General features: G+C 35.2%; 1 protein-coding gene across 1 annotated transcript in view; it reads left to right on the top strand.

Annotated features, from left to right (window-relative positions):
* Positions 1–22,692, top strand: part of Ddx10 (DEAD-box helicase 10) — a 305,507-nt gene that overhangs the window by 60,603 nt on the left and 222,212 nt on the right. Inside the window, exons 11-13 of the mRNA XM_047517111.1 lie at positions 10,561–10,648; positions 13,555–13,643; positions 16,131–16,584. Of these exons, the coding sequence (XP_047373067.1) occupies positions 10,561–10,648; positions 13,555–13,643; positions 16,131–16,584 (631 nt within the window). The remainder of the gene's footprint in view (positions 1–10,560; positions 10,649–13,554; positions 13,644–16,130; positions 16,585–22,692) is intronic.

Raw genomic sequence — 22,692 nt, forward strand, 5'->3', positions numbered from 1 at the left:
TTGCGAATTTTTGCATTGATGTTCATTAAGGATATTGGTCTGAAATTTTCTTTCCTGGATGTGTCTCTGTCTGGTTTAGGTATCAGGGTAATATTGGCTTCATAGAATGAGTGTGGGAGGGTTCCCTCCTCTTTTATTTCATGGAATACTTTGAGAAGTATTGGAATGAGCTCTTCTTTAAAGATTTTGTAGAACTTGGGTGAGAACCCATCTGGTTCCGGACTTTTCTTTGTTGGTAGGCTTTTGTTGACTTCTTCTATTTCATTACTTGAAATTGATCTATTTAAATTGTGTATGTCCTCCTGGTTCAGTTTAGATAATTCATATGTCTCTAGAAACCTGTTGATGTCTTTTGAGATTTTCTATTTTGTTGGAGTATAGATTTTCAAAATAGTTTCTAATTATTTTTTGTATTTCATTTGTGTCTTTTGTGATATTTCCTTGTTCATTCCAAATTTTAGTAATTTGAGTTTTCTCTCTCCTCTTTGTTAGTGTGGCTAAGGGTTTATCAATTTTGTTTATTTTTTCAAAGAACCAACTATTTATTTTGTCAGTTTTTTCGATTGTTTCTTTTGTTTCAATTTCCTTGATTTCAGCTCTGATTTTTAACTATTTCCTGTTTTCTACTACTTTTGGTGTTGCTCTCTTCTTTTTCTAGGGCTTTGAGCTGTAGTGTTAGGTCGTTTATTTGTTGATTTTTTTCTTCTTTTATTGAATGCACTTCATGAAATAAATTTTCCTCTAAGTACTGCTTTCATAGTGTCCCAGAGATTTTGATATGATGTATCTTTGTTCTTGTTTACCTCTAAGAATTTTTTTATTTCCCTCCTGATGTCTTCTGTTATCCATTCATCATATAATAGTGTGTTATTTAATCTCCAAGAATGAATTCTTCATTCTTGTTATTTAATCTGTAGGAGAAGTTTCTGTTTTTTATTCTGTCATTTATTTCTAATTTCAATCCATTATGATCTGATAGAATACAAGGTAGTATATCTTCTTGTATTTGCTAACATTAGCTTTGTGGCATAGAATATGGTCTTTTTAGAGAAGGATCCATGTGCTGCTGAGAAGAAAGTGTATTCTCTCTTTGTTGGATGGTATATTCTATAAATGTGTGTTAAGTCTAAATTATTGATTGTTTTATTGGGATCTATGGTTACTTTGTTCAATTTTTGTTTGGAAGATCTGTCCAGTGGTGAGAGAGATGTGTTAAAATCACCTAGTAGTATTGTTTGTTGTGGTCTATTTGATTTCTGGAATTGAGAAGGATTTTTTTAACATACATGGATGAACCAGTGTTTGGGGCATAGATATTTATGATTGTTATGTCTTGCTGATGTATGCTTCCCTTAAGCAGTATGAAATGTCCTTCTTTATCCCTTCTTGATGTACTTTGGCTTGATGTCCACATTATCTCTTCTGGCTTTTTTCCTGAGTCCATGTGCATATGTTTTTTTTCCTATCCTTTCTCCTTTAGTCTGTGGGTATCTCTTTCTATGAGATGAGTCTCTTGCAGGCAGCATATTGTTGGATCTTTCTTTTTAATCCAATCTGCCAGCCTATGTCTTTTGATTGATGAGTTCAGGCCATTAATATTCAGGGTTATTATTGAGATATGATTTGTATTCCTGGTCATTTGCTCATTTTTGCTTTTTGACATGGCTTGGTTTCTCCTTTATTTGGCTGTTCCTTTAGGGTAGTTCCTCCCTTTGCTGATTTACATCATTGTATTTCGTTTCTTCCTCATGGAATATTTTGCTGAGAATATTCTGTAGTGTTGACTTTCTTTTTGTAAATTCTTTTAGCTTTTGTTTATCATGGAAGGATTTTATTTTGTTGTCAAATCTGAAGGTAAGTTTTGCTGGGTATAAGATTCTTGGTTGACATCCATTTTCTTTCAGGGCTTGAAAAATGTTGTTCCAGGCTCTTCTAGCTTTTAGGGTCTGGATTGAAAAATCTGCTGATATTCTTATTGGTTTCCCCCTGAAAGTAATTTGATTCTTTTCTCTCGTAGCCTTTAAAATTCTGTCTTTATTTTGTATGTTAGGTATTCTCATTATAATGTGCCTTGGTGTGCGTCTATTGTAATTTTGTATATTGGAGTCCTATAAGTCTCTTGTACTTGATTTTGCATTTCATTCTTCAAATGTGGGAAATTTTTTGATATTATTTCATTGAATGGATTGTTCATTCCTTTGGTTTGTTTCTCTAAGCCTTCCTCAATCCCAATAATTCTTAAATTTGGCCTTTTCATGATATCCCATAATTGTAGATTCTGTTCATGATTTCTTACCATCTTCTCTGTTTGGTCACCTTTGTTTTCAAGATTGAATATTTTGTCTTCAATGTCTGAGGTTCTGTCTTCCAGGTGTTCTGTCCTATTGGTTATGCTTTCTATGGAGTTTTTAGTTTGGTATATTGTTTCCTTCATTTCAAGGATTTCTGTCTGACTTTTTTTCAGTATCTGTAACTCTATTGAAATGATCTTTTGCTTATCGCATTTGCTCTTTGAACTATTGAGTGGTGCGATCATTCAATGCCTGTGTTTGCTCTTTCATCTCCTCGTTTGCTTCTCTGATCATTTTAATTATGTACATTCTGAACTACCTTTCTGACATTTCTTCTGCCATGCTGTCTTTGGTTTTATTGATGTAGCATCTAGGTTTGTTTGGGACGTTTTCTTCTCCTGTGTTCTCATATTGGTCAGGTGTCTACCCCTCTAGCAGTGAAACTCTATTGACTTATAGTGTCCCTTAGATTTCCAATAACTCGCCTCCTAGCCTTCAGTATCCTGAAGTCTTGGAGGAACTTGATAATGCAGTGATACACAAGGAAGCTGCCCCTCTAGGGGTGGTGGCCTTTAGGTGGGGTATATTTCCTGCTGGTGGAAGAGGCACCTCCACTTGTTGACTGATGGTTAGTCAAAAGTGGGACTAAACTGCGGGCTGGGGCATGGCTGGTCTGGGCCTGTGTCTCTGGATCTACCACCCTGGTGGGAAAGCCTTGTCCGGTGGGGAAGACTTACCCAGTGGGGACGTCTTGCTGGCCAGCTCTCCTTCGAGAAGTTCCCTTCTGTCCAGAACTATCACCTGGACTGGGCAGCCCTCCTCTGCCTCCTTCCCAGGGGTCTGGACCTACCTCCTGGGGCAGGGAGCCTCGCCCTGTGATTGAGACTCTCAATGGACAGCCCTCCTCTGGGATGTTCCCTTGGGCCCGGAACTACTACCTCATCTGGGGTCCTGGCCCTGCGAGGGACTCTCTCTCTGAGCGGCCCTCCTGTACGACATTCCCTGGGGACTGGACCTCCTGCCCTGACCTGGGACCCTTGCTGTGCACCGAAGCCTCTTGCTGGGAGGTGGTCCTCTACAATGCTCCCGGTTGTCTGGATTCACGGCTCCAGCGGGGGAGTCTCACTGGGCAACTCTGCTCCATGAAGTTCACTGCATTTCGGGACTACTGACCCGTCCAGGGAGCTTCACCCAGTGGGAGAGACTCACCCGGCGGCTCTGAGTTGGTCCTGAGTCTCTCAGTACCACCTCCTCCTCTTGACTCTTGGGTCCTGTCAAAAGGCTTCCAGTCTCCTGTAGGTGTCTCAGGAACTGAGCTGCCCTTCCGATGATGTTGTCCATGCCCTCAGGAATTATTCAGAATGCTTGCACCAGCCTCCAGTGAAGCTGGGGAACCCTAGCAAGGGTGTGCTGAGTCAGCACAGAGGCAAGCGCAGTGCCCCTCAGCAGTAGGGGGGCAAGCAGTCAGGCTCAGCGATGGTGTCCGATCTCTGTTTGGGCGTCAGGCGGGCCCTTACTTTCATTTTGATTTAATTAGACATATTTAAAAGTTTTTTGTAAAATCTGTTCTTTGGCGCATTAGAAGTATTTTTAATTGTCACACATCTTGGAATTTTCTGTCAGCTGCTGATTTCTAGTTTAATTCCTTTGTGACTTCTGAGAGTAGACATTGTATGGTTTCTAAATTTTATGGTCTTATAGCCATGAATGCATTCTATATTGGCAAACATTCCATGTGAGCTTGAAGATGTATATTCTTTTGGTGGATAAAGTAACCTGTAGATATTCATTATGTCTACATGATTGATGGTATTGTTGGGTTCTACTGACTTTGCCTGCTGAATTTGTCCATTTCAGATTGAGTGTTAGAAGTCTTTAACTAAAGTGATGAATTCATCTTTCTTCTTGCAGTTTTATCAGTTTTGCCTCATGTAGTTTGCTCTGTTGTTGAGTGCATGCATGTTTAGAATTATTATGTCTTCTCAGAGAATTGAACCCTTTACGATGTTATCCACTTTATCCTATGTAGAATTAAAAAAATTTTTTTTGTTCTTTTTAGTTATGCATGACAGTAGAATGTATTTTGACACATCATATGTAAATGGAGTCTAACTTCCCATTTTTGTGTGTGTACATGATGTGGAGTTACACTGGTTGTGCATTCATATATGAATATAGGAAAGTTATGTCTGACTCATTCTACTGTCTTTTCCATTCCCATGTTCCCTCACTTCCCCCCACTCCACCTTTTCCAATCTGGTGCAAACCTTCCCCCCATAGTGAGTCAGCATTCGAATATTAGAACATTCAACCTTTGGTTTTTTGGCATTGGCTTATTTCACTTAGCATGATAATCTTCAGTTTATCCATTTACTGGCAGATGCCATATTTTCATTCTTTATGGCTGAGTAATATTCCATCATGTATATATACACCACATTTTCTTTATCCATTCATCTGTTGAAGGGTACCTAAGCTGGTTCCATAGCTTAGCTATTGTGAATTGAGCTGCTATAAACATTGATGAAGCTGTGTCATTATAGTATACTGATTTTAAGTCTTTTGGGTATAAACCAAGGAGTGGGATAACTGGGTCAAATGGTGGTTCCATTCCAGATTTTCTTAGGAATCTCCATACTGCTCTCTATAGTGGCTATAGTATTTTGCATTCCCACCAGCAATGTTTGAGGGTATCTTTTCCCCCACATCCTCACCAACATTTATTGTTACATGTATTTTTTTTTTTTTTTTTTTGCGGTGCTGGGGATGGAACCCAGGGCCTCGTGCCTGCAAGGCAAGCACTGTACCAACTGAGCTATCTCCCCAGCCCTGTTACATGTATTTCTGATAATTGCCATTCTGACTGGAGTGAGATGAAATGTCAGTGTAGTTTTAATTTGCATTTCTCTAATTGCTAGAGATGTTGAACATTTTTTCATATATTTGCTGTCTGATCATATTTCATCTTCTGTGAATTGTCTATTCAGTTCCTTTGCCCATTTATTTATTGATTGGGTTATTTGTATTTTTGGTGTTAAGTTTTTTTGAGTTCTTTATATGTCCTGGAGATTAATGCTGTATCTGAGGTGCAGGTGGCAAAGATTTTCTCCTATTCTGTAGGCTCTCTCTTCACATTCATGATTGTTACCTTTGCTGAGAAGAAGTTTGATGCCATCCCATTTATTGATTCTTGATTTTACTTCTTGTACTTTAGTAGTCTTGTTAAGTAATTCAGTTCCTAAGTTGACATGATAGAGATTTGGGCCTGCTTTTTTCTTCTATTAGGCACAGGGTCTCCGTTCTAGTGTCTGAAGTCTTTGACACTAGAGTTTAGTTTCATGCAGGATGAGAGAGATAGGGGTCTATTGTCATTTTATTCCATATGAATTTCCAGTTTTCCCAGCACCTTTTGTTGAAAAGGCTCTTTTCTCCAATGTGTGATTTGGCATTGTGTCTAGTATGAGATAACTGTAGTTATGTGGATTTGTTTCTGTGTCTTCTATTCTGTTCATTGGTCTTCATGTCTGTTTGGTTTTCAATACCATGCCGTTTTTGTTACTATAGTTCTGTAGTATATTTCGAAGTCTGGTATTGCAGTGCTTCCTGCCTCACTTTTCTTGCTAAGTATTGCTTTGGCTATTCTAGTCCTCTTATTTTTCTAAATGAATTTCATGACTGTTTTTCAGTTTCTATGAAGAATTTTAATAGAAATTGCATTAAATCTATATAGCACTTTTGATAGTATGGTGGCCATTTACAATATTAATTCTTCCTATCCAAGAACATGGATCTTTCCATCTTCTAAGTAAGGTCTTCTTCACATTCTTTCTTTAGAGTTCTGTAGTTTTCATTGTAGAGGTCTTTTACCTCTTTTGTTAGATTGATTCCCAAATATTTTACTGTTTTTGAGGCTATTGTGAATGGGATAATTGTTCAAATTTCTTTTTCAATTGATTCATCTTTGATGCATAGGAACACAATTGATTTATGGGTGTTAATTTTGTATCCTACTACTTTGATGAATTCATTTATTTTAAAGGTTTTGTAGTGGAGTTTTTTGGGTCTTCTAAATATAAAATCATGTCGTTGGCAAATCATGATAGTTTGAATTCTTCTTTTCCTATTCATATTCCTTAAATTTCTTTTGTCTCTCTAATTGCTCTGACTAGAGTTGCCAGAACTATTTGTATAGAAGTGGTGAAAGAGGGAATTCCTGTCTTGTTCCAGATTTTAGAGGGAATTTTTCTCCATTTAGAATGATGTTCGCTTTGGGTTTAGAATAGATAGCTTTTACAATGTTGAGGTATGTTCCTACTATCCCTAGTTTTTCTAATGTTTTAAACATGAATCGATGCTGTATTTTGTCAAATGCTTTTTCTGCATCTATTGAGATAATCATGTGATTCTTGTCTTTAAGTCTATTGATGTGATGAATTATGTTTATTGATTTTTGTATGTTGAACCAACTTTGTGTGTTTGGGATGTACCCCACTTGATCATGGTGCACTGTCTTTTTAATTAGTTTTTGTATGTGATTGGCCAGTAGAATTTTGGCATCTATGTTCATCAGGGATATTGGTCTGAAGTTTTCTTTCCTTGATATATCTTTTTTTAGTTTTGGTATCAGGGTGATGCTAGCTTCATAGAATGAGTTTGGAAGGGTACCTTCCTTTTCTATTTCTTGGAATAACTTGAGGAGGCTTGGTGTTAGTTCTTCTTTGAAGGTCTGGTAGCACTTGGCTTAGAATTTGTCTGGTCCCAAGCTTTTCTTAGTTGATAGGCTTTTGATGGTGTCTTCAATTTCATTGCTTGAAATTGATCTGTTTAAATTTTCTATGTCTTCCCTTCCCAATTCAATTTGGGTAGGTCATGTTCTCTAGAAATTTTTAACATCCTCAAGATTTTCTATTTTATTAGAGGATGCATTTCAAAAGAATTTCTGATTATCACCTATATTTCAGTAGTTATAGTTGTGATATTTCTTTTTTCATTTTTAGTAATTTAGTAATTTAGTTTTCTCTCTTTCTCTTTGTTAGCTTGGCTAAGTGCTTATCAATTTTATTTTTTCAAAGAACCAACTTTTTGTCAATTTTTTGTTTCTTTTCTTCCAATTTCATTGATATTAGCTCTGATTATTATTTCCTGTCTTCTGCTTTTGGTGTTTATTTGTTCTTTTTCTAGGGATTTGAGATGTAATGTTAGGTTATTTGTTGACTTTCTGTTATTTAAATGAATGAGCTCAATACAATGGACTTTCTTCTTAGAACTGCCTTCATAGTGTCCAGAGATTTTGATATGTTGAATCCCTATTCTCATTTACCTCTTAAGTATTTTTTAAATTTCATCCCTGACTACTTCTACTATCCATTGGTCATTCAATAGCATATTATTTAGTATCCAGGTGTTAAGAGTTGCTTTTATTTTTTATTTTATCTTTGATTTCTAATTTCATTCCATTATGATCTGATGGAATGCATGGTATTGTCTCTACATTTTATATTTGCTCAGAGTTGCTTTGTGGCGTACGATATGTTCTGTTTTAGAAAAGGATTGGTGTGCTGCTGAGAAAAAAGTGTATTCACTTGTTGATGGATAGAATATTCTATATGTCTGTTAAGTCTAAATTATTTATTGTATTTTATTTTTTAGTTCATTTGCTTCTTTATTTAGTTTTTGTTTGGAAGATCTATCCAGTGGTGTGAGAGGTGTGTTAAAGTCACCCAGTATTATTGTGTTGTGGTCAATTTTGATTCTTGAATTTGAGAAGGGTTTGATGTATGTAGATGCTCATTTTTTGGGGCATAAATATTTATAATTATTATGTCTTGTTGATGTATAATTCCCTTAAGTGGTATGAAATGTCCTTCTTTGTCCTTTCTAATTAACTTTGACTTGAAGTCCACTTGATCTGATATGAGGATAGAAATCCCTGCTTGTTTACATGATCCATGTAAGTGATATGTTTTTTCCCATCCTTTTACCTTCTGTGACTGTCCTTGCCTATGAGGTGAGTCTCCTGGAGACACTATAGTGTTGGGTCTTATTTTTTAATCCAAACTGCCAATCAATGTCTTTTGATTGATGAGTTTAGGCCATTTACATTCACTGTTATTATTGAGATAAGATTTTATTTCCTATCATTTTGATTTATTTCTGTTTTTTTATTTGAATTAGGTTTTCCTCTGATTGACTCTTCTTCTAGTGTAGTTCTTCCCTTTGCTGGTTTTCACTTGTATTTTTCATTTCTTGAAATATTTTATTGAGTAGGTTTTGTAGAACAGGCTTTCTAGTTGAATTCTTTTAACTTGTTTATCATGGGAGGTCTTTATTTTGTTGTCAATTCTGAAGCTTAGTTTTGCTGGGTATACTGTTTTTAGCTGGCATCCATTTTCTTTCAGAGCTTTATATATATTATCTAAGACCTCTCTCCTTAGCCATATCTAATCTAGTAATAAGCCTGTTAGATCCATTCTCTTAGTAGTGGTGTTTTTGATCTATAGCATTTTTTGATTCCTTATTAGGATTTCCATCTCTTGGCTTGCATTCTCTGTCTGTTGTTGCATGTTGTTTAGTTCATCCACTGGAGATCTTAGTATATATTACTCTGGTTTCAAATTCCTATTGTGTTAATTTCAGTATCCATGCCATAGTTGGTTATGGTTTTGACTGTTTTCAAATTGTTTTTTGTCTTTTAGTATGCCTTGTAATTTTTTCTTAATAGCTAGCATGATGGGGTAAAAAGATTGGATGTAAATGGCCCTTGACTAATGTGGTGCTGATGTATGTGGAAAGGGAGGGGACATGTGCTATAGTCCTGTGTTTAGGTCCTAGATTTCTGTTTTTTAACTGGGAATTGAACTTGGTAGCATTTTACCACTGAGCTATATTCCCAGTCCTTTCTTAAAACCTTTTTATTTTCAGATAGGGTCTTGCTAAGTTGTTTAGAGTCTCACTAAGTTTCTGAGGCTGACCTTGAACTTAGAATCCTCTTGCCTCATCTTCCTGAGTTGGATCACAGACATGCACCACCATGCCCAGTTTGTCCCAGTTTTGGAGTAAGCCTGTATCTCTGGACTGTGAACTTCACAAGTACTTCTCAGTACCTCCACCCAAGCTTAAGTGAGGCAGGGTGGCCAGCGGTGGCTTTCCCTTTTGCTAGTTCAGTTAGTATGTATATCACCTTTCCTGACTGGGACAAAATACTTGAGAAAATCAATTTAGAAGGAGGGAAGATTTATTTCATTTCTCATTACCAGAGGTTTCAGTCTGCAGTTGGTGGCCCCACACTTGGGACTTGTGGTAAAGCAGAGCATCATGTGACAGAGGGAAATGACTCACATCATGGTGGCCAAAAACCAGAGATAGTAAGGAGTTGAGGACCCAATATCCCCTTCAAAAGGTTCATACCAAACTACCTAACTTTTTACACTAGACACTACCTCCTTAAAGGGTCTACCACCTTCCAGTAGTGTCCCAGGCTGGCAACTAAACCTTCAACCCATGACCTTAGGGACATTTTAAGGTCTAAACCAGAACAGTTTGGACCCCTGACAGAAACACATTGGCTATGAGCTATAATTGTTGAGACTTGAAGTTTTCTACTTTTAGATGTTTTAAAAATTTCTGCAATAAAAACAGGAAAAACAGTTCCATCACAACCACCCATCACCATCCTGGCACAGGAAAAAGTGGTTCCAAGCAGTTGAAAATGAGGGAAACAAGTGGAGTCTGTGTTGTGAAGCCTGTACCCTTAGAAGAATTTCAGGCTTCCCTATAACTTACCTAGGCAGAGTTTTAAGTAATGTCTCTGTTACATTGTGCCTAATTTCTAAATAGGTAAATCAATATTTATATTTCTTGACTATTTGTTTATTACTTGAAATTGATTTATTATATATGAAAATGGAAACACTTAAAAATGATATTAGATTTCATTTATTCCATTTTATTAATCTCTCATGGGAAGCTATTTTCCAGCTTTATAGAGTTAAGTAATCAATGCTAATTATGTTGTTCATCTAAGTATCCTTCACTCACCCAGCATGGGATGTTTAGAGAAAGTATCTGTCATTTCTTTCCTGCTGTATTATTCATGATATGCAGGAGAGATATTTAGATCAAGTATTAATTTTGGTCTAATTAGGTTCACAGATGAGAAATGTTACATATTTAAAAATACTGAGGAAAATGGGAAAAAGCTAAATACTATTTATAATTTCTAAAATTGAGATTTCTTAGTGTAACCATTTTATCTTTTTTTGTTACAAAGAATAAATCCAGAAAAACTTATAGATGTCCAGAAAAAATTGGAATCCTTTTTAGCCCAAGATCAAGATTTAAAAGAAAGAGCTCAAAGGGTAAGTTATGAGTTGGATATCTTTATTGGTGTGAAATACATAATATGTTTAAATTTTGTTATTCTGCTACTTCTGCATTGCATGGTCATGTATCAAATATTCAAACAGGATAAATCTAGATTATTCCTTAGAATTTCAAAGTGTTTCTTACAATAACCTGTATGTAATCCTGTCAGAGATATACAGAAAATTCTAAGATGATTCTTACATGTGTAGTGGCCTGATGTCTAGTGTACTGGATAAACTTTGCATTTCTTCAATAAAGTGCTCTAAGTCCTAACTGTACTTTCTTGACTGTGAGATTAATATCTTTATATGTTAGGTTAAATTTCTAGAAAGGACAAAACTCTTATCAAGTTATCTTCAGGGATGAAATTTTAATGTGTAAATATGACTTATTCTCTACTTTTCTGGACTTAAATCTTCAATAATAGAAAAATATAATTAAAAAGTGACTTATTTGCTAAACTGACAAATTACATTTATGGTGTACAACATGAGATTTTGAAACAGGTAGACATTTTGGAATGGCTAAATCAAACTTATTAACATGCATTACCTCACCAGTTATTTGTGATGAGAGGTCATGTTTAGTTATACTCAGTCTTTCAGTTCATAGTGTTTAGCAGTAGATTCTTTGGACAAAGATGTGAAATGATTATGACTTGTGCCTTCCAATCTACCCAGTCTAATCTTTGAATTAACAGTTACGAGCCCTGTTATGAGGCTTTGCATTTTTACTACTTTTTCACTACCTTCTTTGCAGTTATAAGATCTTTGCTTCTCTCATAACCATGAGCTAGAGAGGAGTGATTCAGAGGCTGGATTCTATTTCTGCAGGTAGATGATGTGGGAGGAAGAATATAATGAGGAGATAAGGAAAGGGCATCTAGGTTGTTGGAATAGCCTGGGCAGAAAAACTTTGAATAGTCAGGCTCTTTTGTTACTTTGAAACTGTATATTCCCAGCAAAGAAGTGAGTTTTACTGAAGATCAAAGCTTCTATTTATTGCTGACTTATATTTTACCAAATCATTGCTGTGCATAAAATGATGTCAATGACAAAGGCTAAAATTTGAGTCCTTACTATGTGCCACTTAGTTGTGCCAAGCACTTAGTCATGACATTACTATTTCACTTGAGTTTTGCATGCACTGTGTTATCTAATCTTCCCAAGAACACATGGGGTAGGTGGCATTAATGTGATTTTTACAGAGATTAGATGCTTCAGAAAATTAAAAATTTTCTAGGGTCATGTTATCAAAAGTCTCAGTCTGATATTCAAATCTATGTCTTTCATTGTTGTGAACTTCATTACATCAGGAGAAAGGGATTCCAAAATAATGAAAATCAACTATTGAGCTATACTAAGTTGAATTTCTATAAGCTCACTTCACCTGAAATCCAATGAAAACAAATTAATGATTTTATTTTCTTAATTTTGGGCATGTAACCATTTGTGTATGTGTTTTGTCTAGCACATATTCAAGCTAAAATGGTTTAGAAGCTTTGGGAATAGTACACACATTGTAAAAACATGAGTTCTGATAATGTCACGACTCTGCATGATTAAGAGGTCATTCAGTTATCAGTCAGGAAATAAGAAATATTGGAAGGATGTTGTTTCATTGGTTTGTGTGTACAGTGAATGATCCTCTTAGAATAAGGATTTTAGAATAGCACATTGAAATAAATGATGTGATTTATTGAGTGTTACACGTGGTTTAACAGATTGGTTGTGTTGCCAGCAGTGGCTAGCTATCTGGCTTCATAGAACTAATTTTCTAACTTTTGATTATAAACTGGATAGAACAAAAATGATACTCGACTTGAGTGGATTCTTGTAGGATAGTCATAGGGGGAAATTTATATTGAACTGATGCCATTCATTGTTTTTCATGCCTATAGAGAAAAGTGGTGTGGAGATTAATTGGGTAGAAAGGATTAATGTAAAGCTAGAAAAAAATGTGATGTGAAGAAATAATGGAAGGAATGATTAATAAACTTTATAAGAATTAATTTAAAAATAAAAGGCATTAATTGCTTAGATATATTATTATCTATTTAACTAACTGATAAAGAATCAGGATCATATTTACTTTCCAATTTGTATACAACTGTGGCTTAGTATTTTTGCATAAATGAAAGAAAAATAAGCCAGCTTGATGATGAATTATATGAAATATAGTAAAACAGGAAAAGGTTTCATAGTGTTTATCCTGTCATAATAAAAAAAATTTTTTAGTTGTCAATGGATCTTTATTTGTTTATATGTGGTCTTGAGAGTCAAACCCAGTACCTCACACGTGCTAGGCAAGTGCTCTACCACTGACCTATGACCCCAGCCCCTGTAATAATTTAACTTTATTTAATACAGTCAAATTTTACCAAAAATGTATCTTTTGATGATTATCAATAAGAAGCATTTAGTAGAGTGTCTTCCAGAATGCAGTAAATACTAGGTATTCGGTATGCATATTCCTATTTTATTGTTAACACCAAGTTGAAGGTATTATTATTATTATTTTTTTTTTTGATGAGGCAGTTGCCATTTAGAAAGTCCAAGAAATTTGCTCAGCCAATAAGTAGCTTAGTGTAGATCCTGTTTGTATTATTCAAGTGCCTTTATTGTCCCCATTTTACCTTATTGTAACTGAGTATTAACTTGTGGAGTAGCCTTTTGGGAAGCTGGTATTCTGTGGTTAGTTCACTTGAACAGATGCAGAATCATATCTTCTAATATTCCAGTTCTAAAAGGTAAGTTTCCTTTTTGTGTGTGTGTGTGTGTGTGTGTGTGTGTGTTTGCTACTGTTGAATTTATCCCCTTAGTGGTGTTTGTTCTTCTATTTGGTCTTACTTCATTTTCCCTTGCTATGCTGTTGAACTTCTAAACCTTTTATTTTACAGTGTTTTGTCTCCTATATACGTTCAGTGTATCTTATGAAGGATAAAGAAGTATTTGATGTGAACAAGTTACCTATTCCTGAGTATGCACTGTAAGTATTCATAATGTAGCTCTGCTAGTGAATCTTCAAAATTAGTTTATTTGTAGCTAGGTTCTCTGGTAGTCCTAGTTTAAACCACTCTACCTTAAAAGAATATTATAGATTTACAAAGAAGATTAAGTCAACTCTGGAAAATTAGTTCATGTTGCCAGGAAGAAGTTTTGCCTTTATAAATATAAATTCCTTAAAGTGGTATATACCTATGGTTTGATTTTATAGGAGACAGAAAGCAACCGATGCTTTGAAATCTTTACATTTGTAGTCTACTCTTGTCCTCTGAAATGCTGGCATAGATTACCATAGACATTTTATGCTTCGAATGCTAGTCTCTTCTCCAGTTCTCTTATGTTAGATTGTTTCCCCCATATTGCTTATTGCCTGAGCATTCTTTCTGAGTTGATATTTCATATGGGTACTTGGAGTTACTATGGTAAGATGTCCCTGTTTAGTGACTGAGGTTACCATGAAATGGAATGATTGGTTTTGTTTGGCTTAATATTTGAAGGATTTAAAAACGAAAACCAAAACAAAAGCAGCAACAATAAACTGAAGGTTTTTCACCTATGAAAGAAGAGTGTTCATTCTTCAAGGGAGCCCTGTTTGTGGGAAAATCATTGACAAAATCCTATAGAATGACCAGGAACTTCATCATACTTTGAATATCAGAATGAAATTGCCCAGTTAATGATGAAATGTGTTTACTAGTCAAGATGTATTTTTAGCCTGCTCTTCAGGAGCCTTGACCTAAATTGAATGTAACAAAAACTTTTTGTCTGGGCAAGCTGCTATTTTCTATTCTTTATCACTATGTTATATTGTAAGTTTAATACAGTAGATAATTTGTCAGTTTTGTTTTAGAACCCTGCAAATTGCTGGATAGCAGTGTAAAGCAACTGACCCTTTAAGTAATGGAAAGATAACATGTTTTTGTTTGCTTATGTTTATTTACCCATTCATGGTTTCACCATTTCTGAGTATGGCCCATGGTTTAGATTTTAGCTGAGCTTTGTGCTCTATGTGAAGTACTATCCTGATTTTTGGATTGACTTAGCTGGATTCTTGGCAAACAAGAATGGCACAAGTCTTTAATACTTTAGGGTCATATGTAGGAGATATTTTGTTTAAGCTGACTCCAGTAAATGTTGTGTTTACAGTTGAAGACTGTGTTTTTTTGTGATGATTGGATGAGTCAGAAAAATAAATTTGATGCTAAATTATTGGTGTTTTTAGTTTTTGTGGATAGATGTGTAATTTCCTTGAGGTGTGTAGTCTTGTAGAAGTCTTGGATGCCTAAAGCTGTGCTATGTATGTAAGGTATAATAAAGGTTTTAAAAATTTTACTATAGATACATATTTTGCACGCCTCGTATGTAAAGATCATTGTGCTCAATGATAAAATTATATATGAATATGTACTCTTTAAGAACTCAAATTTTAGTAGCTAAGAAAACATAAATAAGTATAACATAATAAGAGAAATCCTTGATGGATACAAGTTCTTGATCCTAACCCCTCATCTCCATGATAGTAATAATGATCATACCAAGTTCTCAGTGGTTGCTTGTGTACCACTACTTTGATTGCATTGTATCTGTCAACTGATTTTTTACAACAAATCTATGATTGGAGCTCCTGCCCAATTTTGCAAATAGGAACACTCGGGTCTAGAGAGATTAAACGCTATTCCTGATACCATTGACATGGTCATTGACAGAGGTAAAATTTGAACCTCAACAGTATTATTTCTGAATGTGTGCTTTTTTAGTACTTTATCTCTTAGTTTCTGATGTTCACCATGTCATACAGGAAAAAGATGTTAGCTTTGATCCCAGCTGGGAAACACCCAATCTTAGGATGAATCTTGATAATAGATGAAGAAAACAAGATTATTTTTCTTTCTTCTTCTGACTTCTTTTTATAAAAATTCATTTTTAGAGCAGTGATTATGCCATGTTTTGTTTAAGAAGCATGAGATAGGATGGGGATGATTCTAGTTCATTCTTTCAGAGAACTGGTTTTTGTCCCTTCATGGCCATGTTTTTTCCAGTTTATTCAGTAACTCACATTTTTATAAAATGTACTTTAATATAGTTAATTAAATAGATCTTCACAACAACTGAGATAGTCCTGGCACATGGTATTATCCTTTTATGAGAAAGCCACAGCTGAGAGTTGAATTGGAAATTGGTAGGTCTAGAACTTGTCCTGTGATCACCTTAGTTTGTTGTAGTGCTCTTTATTTTATACCATATTACTCTAGAAGAAAAACCAGTGTCTAAAATTTTTTCAGACAGCTTCTCAGTGCATTTTAGTTTGCATTTTGGATAATCTAGCATGTCAGTGTTGGGTTTTATTTCAGGAAGATTTTCTTTAAGAAAGCTTTAGAAATATATCTCTATTCAAGAAACTCATAATACTGTACATGTACCATCAGTGTACTGAGATAATTTGTTTCCTTTTTTTCCTCTCATTTTTAAGGTCTCTTGGTCTTGCTGTGGCACCACGGGTAAGATTTCTTCAGAAAATTCAGAAACAGCCTACCAAAGAATTGGTGAAGAGTCAAGGCAATGTGGTAACTGAGCCCAGGGTTCCTTCTCTCACCAGTGATGAGGTGGAAGAATTTAGAGCCTATTTCAATGAGAAAATGTCCATTCTTCAGAAAGGTGGGAAAAGACTAGAAGGAACAGAGAATAGACTGGCTAGCAATATTAGTGAAGAGGAAGAAAAGGATGAAGAAATGGAAGAGAAACTGGGAAAAGCAAAAGGGTCTCAAACTCAATCTGATCCCAACACGGAGACACAGGTCAAAGAAGTTTCTGTGCAGTTCTTGGACAGAGATGAGGAGGAGGAAGATGGGCCTGACAGTGATTTCCTTACGGTGAAACGGTGCAATGTGTTTGGGTTGAATCTTTCAGAGAATAAAGTGTTACAGGTAAGTGTACTCTCCATGGCGGGTCTTCTGTTATGTTTTCTTACTATATACTAGTTTTTGCATAGTGGGATTTTAGGAAAAGTAAGAACTAAGAGAAGAGTTTTTCTTTTCAGTGACCCTCCCCCACCCATTTAAGCACAGAGTAAGTGCCAAAGAATTCTTATTTTATTCTAAGAGGTTGTTGACTTTAATTGTCTTTACTGATTTTCTGATGCTGTGTTTTGAAAGTAGCCAGAGTCATGATTATGACATGAAGGAAGGCAGTGGTGTTCATGGTTTATGATGTGAGAATCTTTTATTGTGATTGTTAACATACTGCTTTGATTAAATTGTTGTAAGGAGAAGTTAAATCTTTCTGAACATGAAATTTGCTTGTAATAAGACATGGCTTTTGGGAACTTAGGTAGTATCTTAAGTAGAAATCAAAAAGTTCTTTTTAAAGGCCTTTATAAAGGCTTATAAAGTTTCTAGTAGATCCTTTGTTTCTCTGTAGGTCCCTGCTAGAAGGAGCAAGAGAGAGATCCCACATAACCTGTTGCCCTTGATACTTATAGGTGCCCAGTAAATGTTTCTCCTTTCTCCCCTTTCCTACCCTTCTTTCTTTGTATCCTTTTATTCTTGATTGACTGTTGAAAGAGAATTGAATGAAAAATGGAACCCAACTCCTATTGTTCATATAATGTTTACTAGAATGCCAAGATTCACAGCAGGAAATACATAGAGTTTGGACCATGAGATTTAGAAAGGTATATTTTTAAGTAGTTAAAATAATAAACAGATATGCTTTTTGAGCATGTAGTTTGTTGCAAATGAAGCATTTTCTAAAAGTTGGCATCATTTAGTACTTGAAATATACTATGAAGTAGGAACTGTTATCTCATACAGGTGAGGGAAAAAAACCTGTGGCATAATCATGTACTATTTTATTCTACTTCAAGTTAAATCACTTTACGTCTGCAGTTAAGTCTCATTTCAAATAAGTGAAATGAAACAGTCTTCTTGCTCTTAGTGTATTAAAATTATTTGTATACTTTTTTCTTTTTAAAAAATATGTATTTTTTAATTTGTTCTAATTAGTTACACATGACAGTAGAATACATTTTGACACATCATACATAGATGGAGTATAACTTCTCATTCGTCTGGTTGTACATGATGTAGAGTCACACAGGTCATGTAGTCATATATGCACATAGGGTAATAATGTTCGATTCATTCTACCATCTTTCTTACCCCCATGGTCTCTCCCCTTCCTTCACTCCCCTTTGTCTAGTCCAAATTACCTCTTTTCTCCTAACCTGTTATTATGAATTAGCATCTGCATATCAGAGAAAACATTAGGCCTTTGGTTCTTTGGGATTGGCTTATTTCACTTAACATGGTATTCTCCAGTTTTTTTTTTTTTTAATTTATTTTTATTGTAAACAAATGGGATACATGTTTTTGTCTGTACATGGAGTAACAGCATATCATTTGCATATTCATACATTTACATAGAGTAATGATGTTTGATTCATTTCGCTATTTTTTCCTTCGCCTCCACCCCTCCCACCTCTCTTTTCCCTCTATATAGTCCCTCCTTCCTCCATTCTTCCCCCCCTCCCACCCCCCATTATGTGTCATCATCTGCTTTTCAGTGAGATCATTTGTCTTTTGGATTTTTCATATTGGCTTATCTCACTTAGCATTATATTCTCCAATTTCATCCATTTGCCTGCAAATGCCATGATTTTATTATTCTTTATAGCTAAGTAATATTCCATTGTGTATGTGTGTGTGTGTGTGTGTATATATATATATATATATATATATATATATATATATATATATCACAGTTTCTTTATCCATTCATCAATTGAAGGGCATCTAGGTTGGTTCCACAGTCTGGCTATTGTGAATTGAGCAGCTGTGAACATTGATGTGGCTGTATCTTTGTAGTATGCTGATTTTAAGTCCTTTGGGTATAGGCCGAGGAGTGGGATAGCTGGGTCAAATGGTAGGTCCATTCCAAGTTTTTTAAGGAATCTCCACACTGCTTTCCAGAGTGGCTGCACTAATTTGCAGCCCCACCAGCAATGTATGAGTGTACCTTTTTCCCCACATCCTCTCCAACACCTATTGTTGCTTGTATTCTTGATAATTGCCATTCTAATTGGGGTGAGATGGAATCTTAGGGTAGTTTTGATTTGCATTTCTCATTTTTTCATATGTTTGTTGATTGCTTGTAGATCTTCTTCTGTGAAGTGTCTGTTCATTTCCTTAGCCCTTTTGTTGATTGGGTTATTTGTATTCTCGGTGTAGAGTTTTTTGAGTTCTTTATATATTCTGGAAATTAGTGCTCTATCTGAAGTATGAGTGGCAAAGATATTCTCCCACTCTGTAGGCTCTCTCTTTGCATTGCTGATAGTTTCCTTTGCTGAGAGAAAGCTTTTTAGTTTGAATCTATCCCAGTTATTGATTCTTGCTTTTATTTCTTGTTCTATGGGAGTCCTGTTAAGGAAGTCTGATCCTAAGCCAACAAGGTGAAGATTTGGACCTACTTTTTCTTCTATAAGATGAAGGGTCCCTGGTGTGATTCCAAGGTCCATGGTCCATTTTGAGTTGAGTTTTGTGTAGGGTGAGAGATAGGGGTTTAGTTTCATTCTGTTGCATATGGATTTCCAGTTTTCCCAGCACCATTTGTTGAAGAGGCTATCTTTTCTCCATTGCATATTTTTGGCCCCTTTGTCTAGTATGAGAAAATTGTATTTATTTGGGTTTGTGTCCATGTCCTCTATTTTATACCATTGGTCTCCCTGTGTATTTTGGTGCTAATACCATGCTGTTTTTATTACTATTGCTTTGTAGTATATTTGTATACTTTTTCAAGAACAATTAAAGGAATAAGCTAGAGGTAAGATTATGAAGGAATGATAAAATTTTGTAATGGCATGTGATTATTCGTATTATAAGTAGGGCACATGTTTCAACTATTTATAGCTTTTGTGGTATTTAAAAAATGCATACTGCAAAAGATGTTTAACTTTCTAAAAATATTGATTTAGGTAACTGATGTGTGGTAAAATTGAATTTTAAAATGTACAGTTTGAGTTTTGAAATGTAAGTTGTGTAAACACTACTACAAGGAAGAATACAACACTCCTATTGCTTTTTTAAAAATTGGTTCTTTTTAGTTTACATGACAGTAGAATCTCTTTTGATATAATTATAAAAGCATAGGATATATCTTGTTCTAATTCAGTCCCTAGTACTTTTGCCCCTTCCCTTTCTCTACCCATTGCTCCCTTCCCCCTATTAATCTTTCTTCCATTTACCCATAGTTGTTTTTTTTTTAAAATTTCTTGTGGATATACATGATGATGAGATTCACTGTGGTACATTCTTATATATATATATATAAGAAAGTTATGTCAGATTCATTCCACTGTCTTCCACCCCACTTCATTCCCCTTTGTCTACTGCACTGAACTTCTGTTCTCTTCCCCACCCCTTATTGTGGGTTAGCTGCCACATATCAGAGAAAACATTTGAACTTTGGTTTTTTGGGGGTTGACTTATTTCACTTAGCATGATCTCCAGATCCATCCATTTACCAGCAAATGTCATGAAATCATTCTTCTTTATAACAGAGTAATAATATTCCATATGTATGCATGTGTGTATGTGTATATACACACACATCACATATTCTTTATCCATTCACTGTTGAAGAACACCTAGGTTGGCTCCATAGCTCAGCTGTTGTGAATTGTGCTGCTATAAACATGGATGTGGCTGAGTCACTGTAATATGCTAATTTTAAATTCTTTGGATGTATACCAAGGAATGGAATAGCTGGGTCAAGTGGTGGTTCCATTCCTAGTTTTATGGGGAATCTCCATACTGCTTTTCAGAGGGGTTGTACCAATTTGCAATCCCAGCAATAATATATGAATGTATCTTTCCCCCCACACCCTCACCAATTTTTATTGTTACTTGTATTCCTGATAATTGCCATTCTGATTGGAATGAGGTGAAATCTCAGTGTAGTTTTAATTTGCATCTCTCTAATTGCTAGAGATGTTGAGCATTTTTAAATATATTTGTTGACTGTATTTCTTCTTTTGGGAAGTGCCTGTTCAGTTCCTTTGCCCACTTATTGTTTTTATTTGGTGTTTTTTGAGTTCTTTGTATATGCTAGATATTAATACCCTATTTGAGGAGCTGGTGGCAAAAATTTTCTGCCATTCTGTAGACTCTCCTCACATTTTTGTTTCCTTTGCTGTGAAGAAGCCTTTTTATTTAATACCATCTCATTTGTTGATTCTTGATTTTAGTTCTTGTGCTTTAGGAGTCTTGTTGAAGAAGTTGGTTCTTGAGCGAATATGTTGAAATGTTGGACCTACATTTTCTTCTAGCAGGTGCAGCGTTTCTGGTCCAAAAAAGTGGTCTTTGATCCACTTGAGTTGTGTTTTGTGCACAGTGAGAAAGAGGGTTTAACTTTCATTTTATTATATATGGATTATATAGTTTTCTTAGCACCATTTGTTAAAAAGACTATCTTTTCCCCTATGTATGTTTTTTACACCTTTGTCAAATATGAGATAACTGTATTTATGTGGGTTTGTCTCTGTGTCTTCTGTTCCATTGGTCTTTATACCTGTTTTGGTGCCAATACTATGCTGATTTTGTCCTTATATGTCTGTAATATAATTTAAGTTCTGGTATTATGATGCTTCCTGCTTTGCTTTTCTTGCTAAGGATTACTTTGGCTATTCTGGGCCTCTTATTTTTCTAAATGAATTTCATGACTGCTATTTCTATGAAGAACATCATTGGAATTTTGATGGGAATTGCATCACATCTGTATAGTGCTTTTGTTAGTAGAGCCGTTTTGACTCTTGATTTGATCTATCCAAGAACATGGGAGGTCATTTCATCTTCTAAGGTCTTCCTTAATTTCTTTCTTTTAGTGTTTTATAGTTTTCATTGTACAGGTCCTTCCCTCATCCTGTTTGCAGTCAATGATTTCACTCCACCCTCAACCCCTGATCTGATTTTCGACTGTATGGTGTTGAATTTTTTAGAATTATATGAATAGAATCATATGATATATAGCCTTATGCCTTTTGTGCTTGGCTTCTTTTGTTTACTATGTGGTTATTGGATGTATCTGTGGTTTCTTCCTTTAATTGCTGATTTGGTTTCATTGTTTGGATACATCTAGTTTTTTTCTTATTTTTAGTAACTATATTCCAATTTTTGATGATCATGACATTTTTGTCAACTGCAAATATTCACATGCAAGTTTTTGTAGAGATAACTTGTTTCATTTCTCTGGAGTTTCTATTTAACAGTGAGTTCACTTGGATCCTGGGTAAGTATGTCGAATTTTGAGAAGCTCCCTAGTTGCTTACCAAATGACCTGTTTCAGTTTGTGTTCCTGCTATCAGCATATGGGAATTTTGATTCTTCAGTTCACCTGTGCATGGTATTGTCAGTTTTTATAGGCATTCCTACTAGGTACAGAGCCCAGTGTTATAGTTTTAATTTTCATATCCCTAATGACTAGCGGTGAGCCTCTTTTCATGTATTTATTTGCCATACAAGTATCTTTTTTTAGCAAAATGTCTTTTTAGCTTTTGAAAATTGTGTTTCTTGCCTTCTTGACTTTTAAGAGTTCTTTTTATATTCTGGACATATATCCCTTATGAGATGTGTTTTGCTAATATTTTCTCCCTGTCTATGGCTTCTTTCACTTAAGTGTCTTGCCAAAGCAGACATATTAAATTTATTTATTACTTTTTATTTTATAATTTATAAATGTGTCATATCTGATAAGTCTGTGTGGTTAATCCAAGGCCATGAAGGTTTTCCCTTATGTTTTCTTGTAGAAGGTTGACCTTTTTAGCCTTTATATTCATGATTAGGATTTGCTTAAATTTAATTTTTGAGTATGATGCTAGGTAAGGGGTCAAGGTTTTTACTTATGCGTATGTAATTGACCCACTATACATTTTACATTGAATTAGCTTAACCATTAAAGTCAGTTTACTGTGTATATGTAGGTTTCTTTGTGGACTCAGTTCTGTTCTCTGTATGTGTGTTTTCACCAATAACACCTGTCTT

The sequence above is a fragment of the Sciurus carolinensis genome, chromosome 11 (genome assembly GCF_902686445.1).
Source record: "Sciurus carolinensis chromosome 11, mSciCar1.2, whole genome shotgun sequence".
Classification (NCBI taxonomy): Eukaryota; Metazoa; Chordata; class Mammalia; order Rodentia; family Sciuridae; genus Sciurus; species Sciurus carolinensis.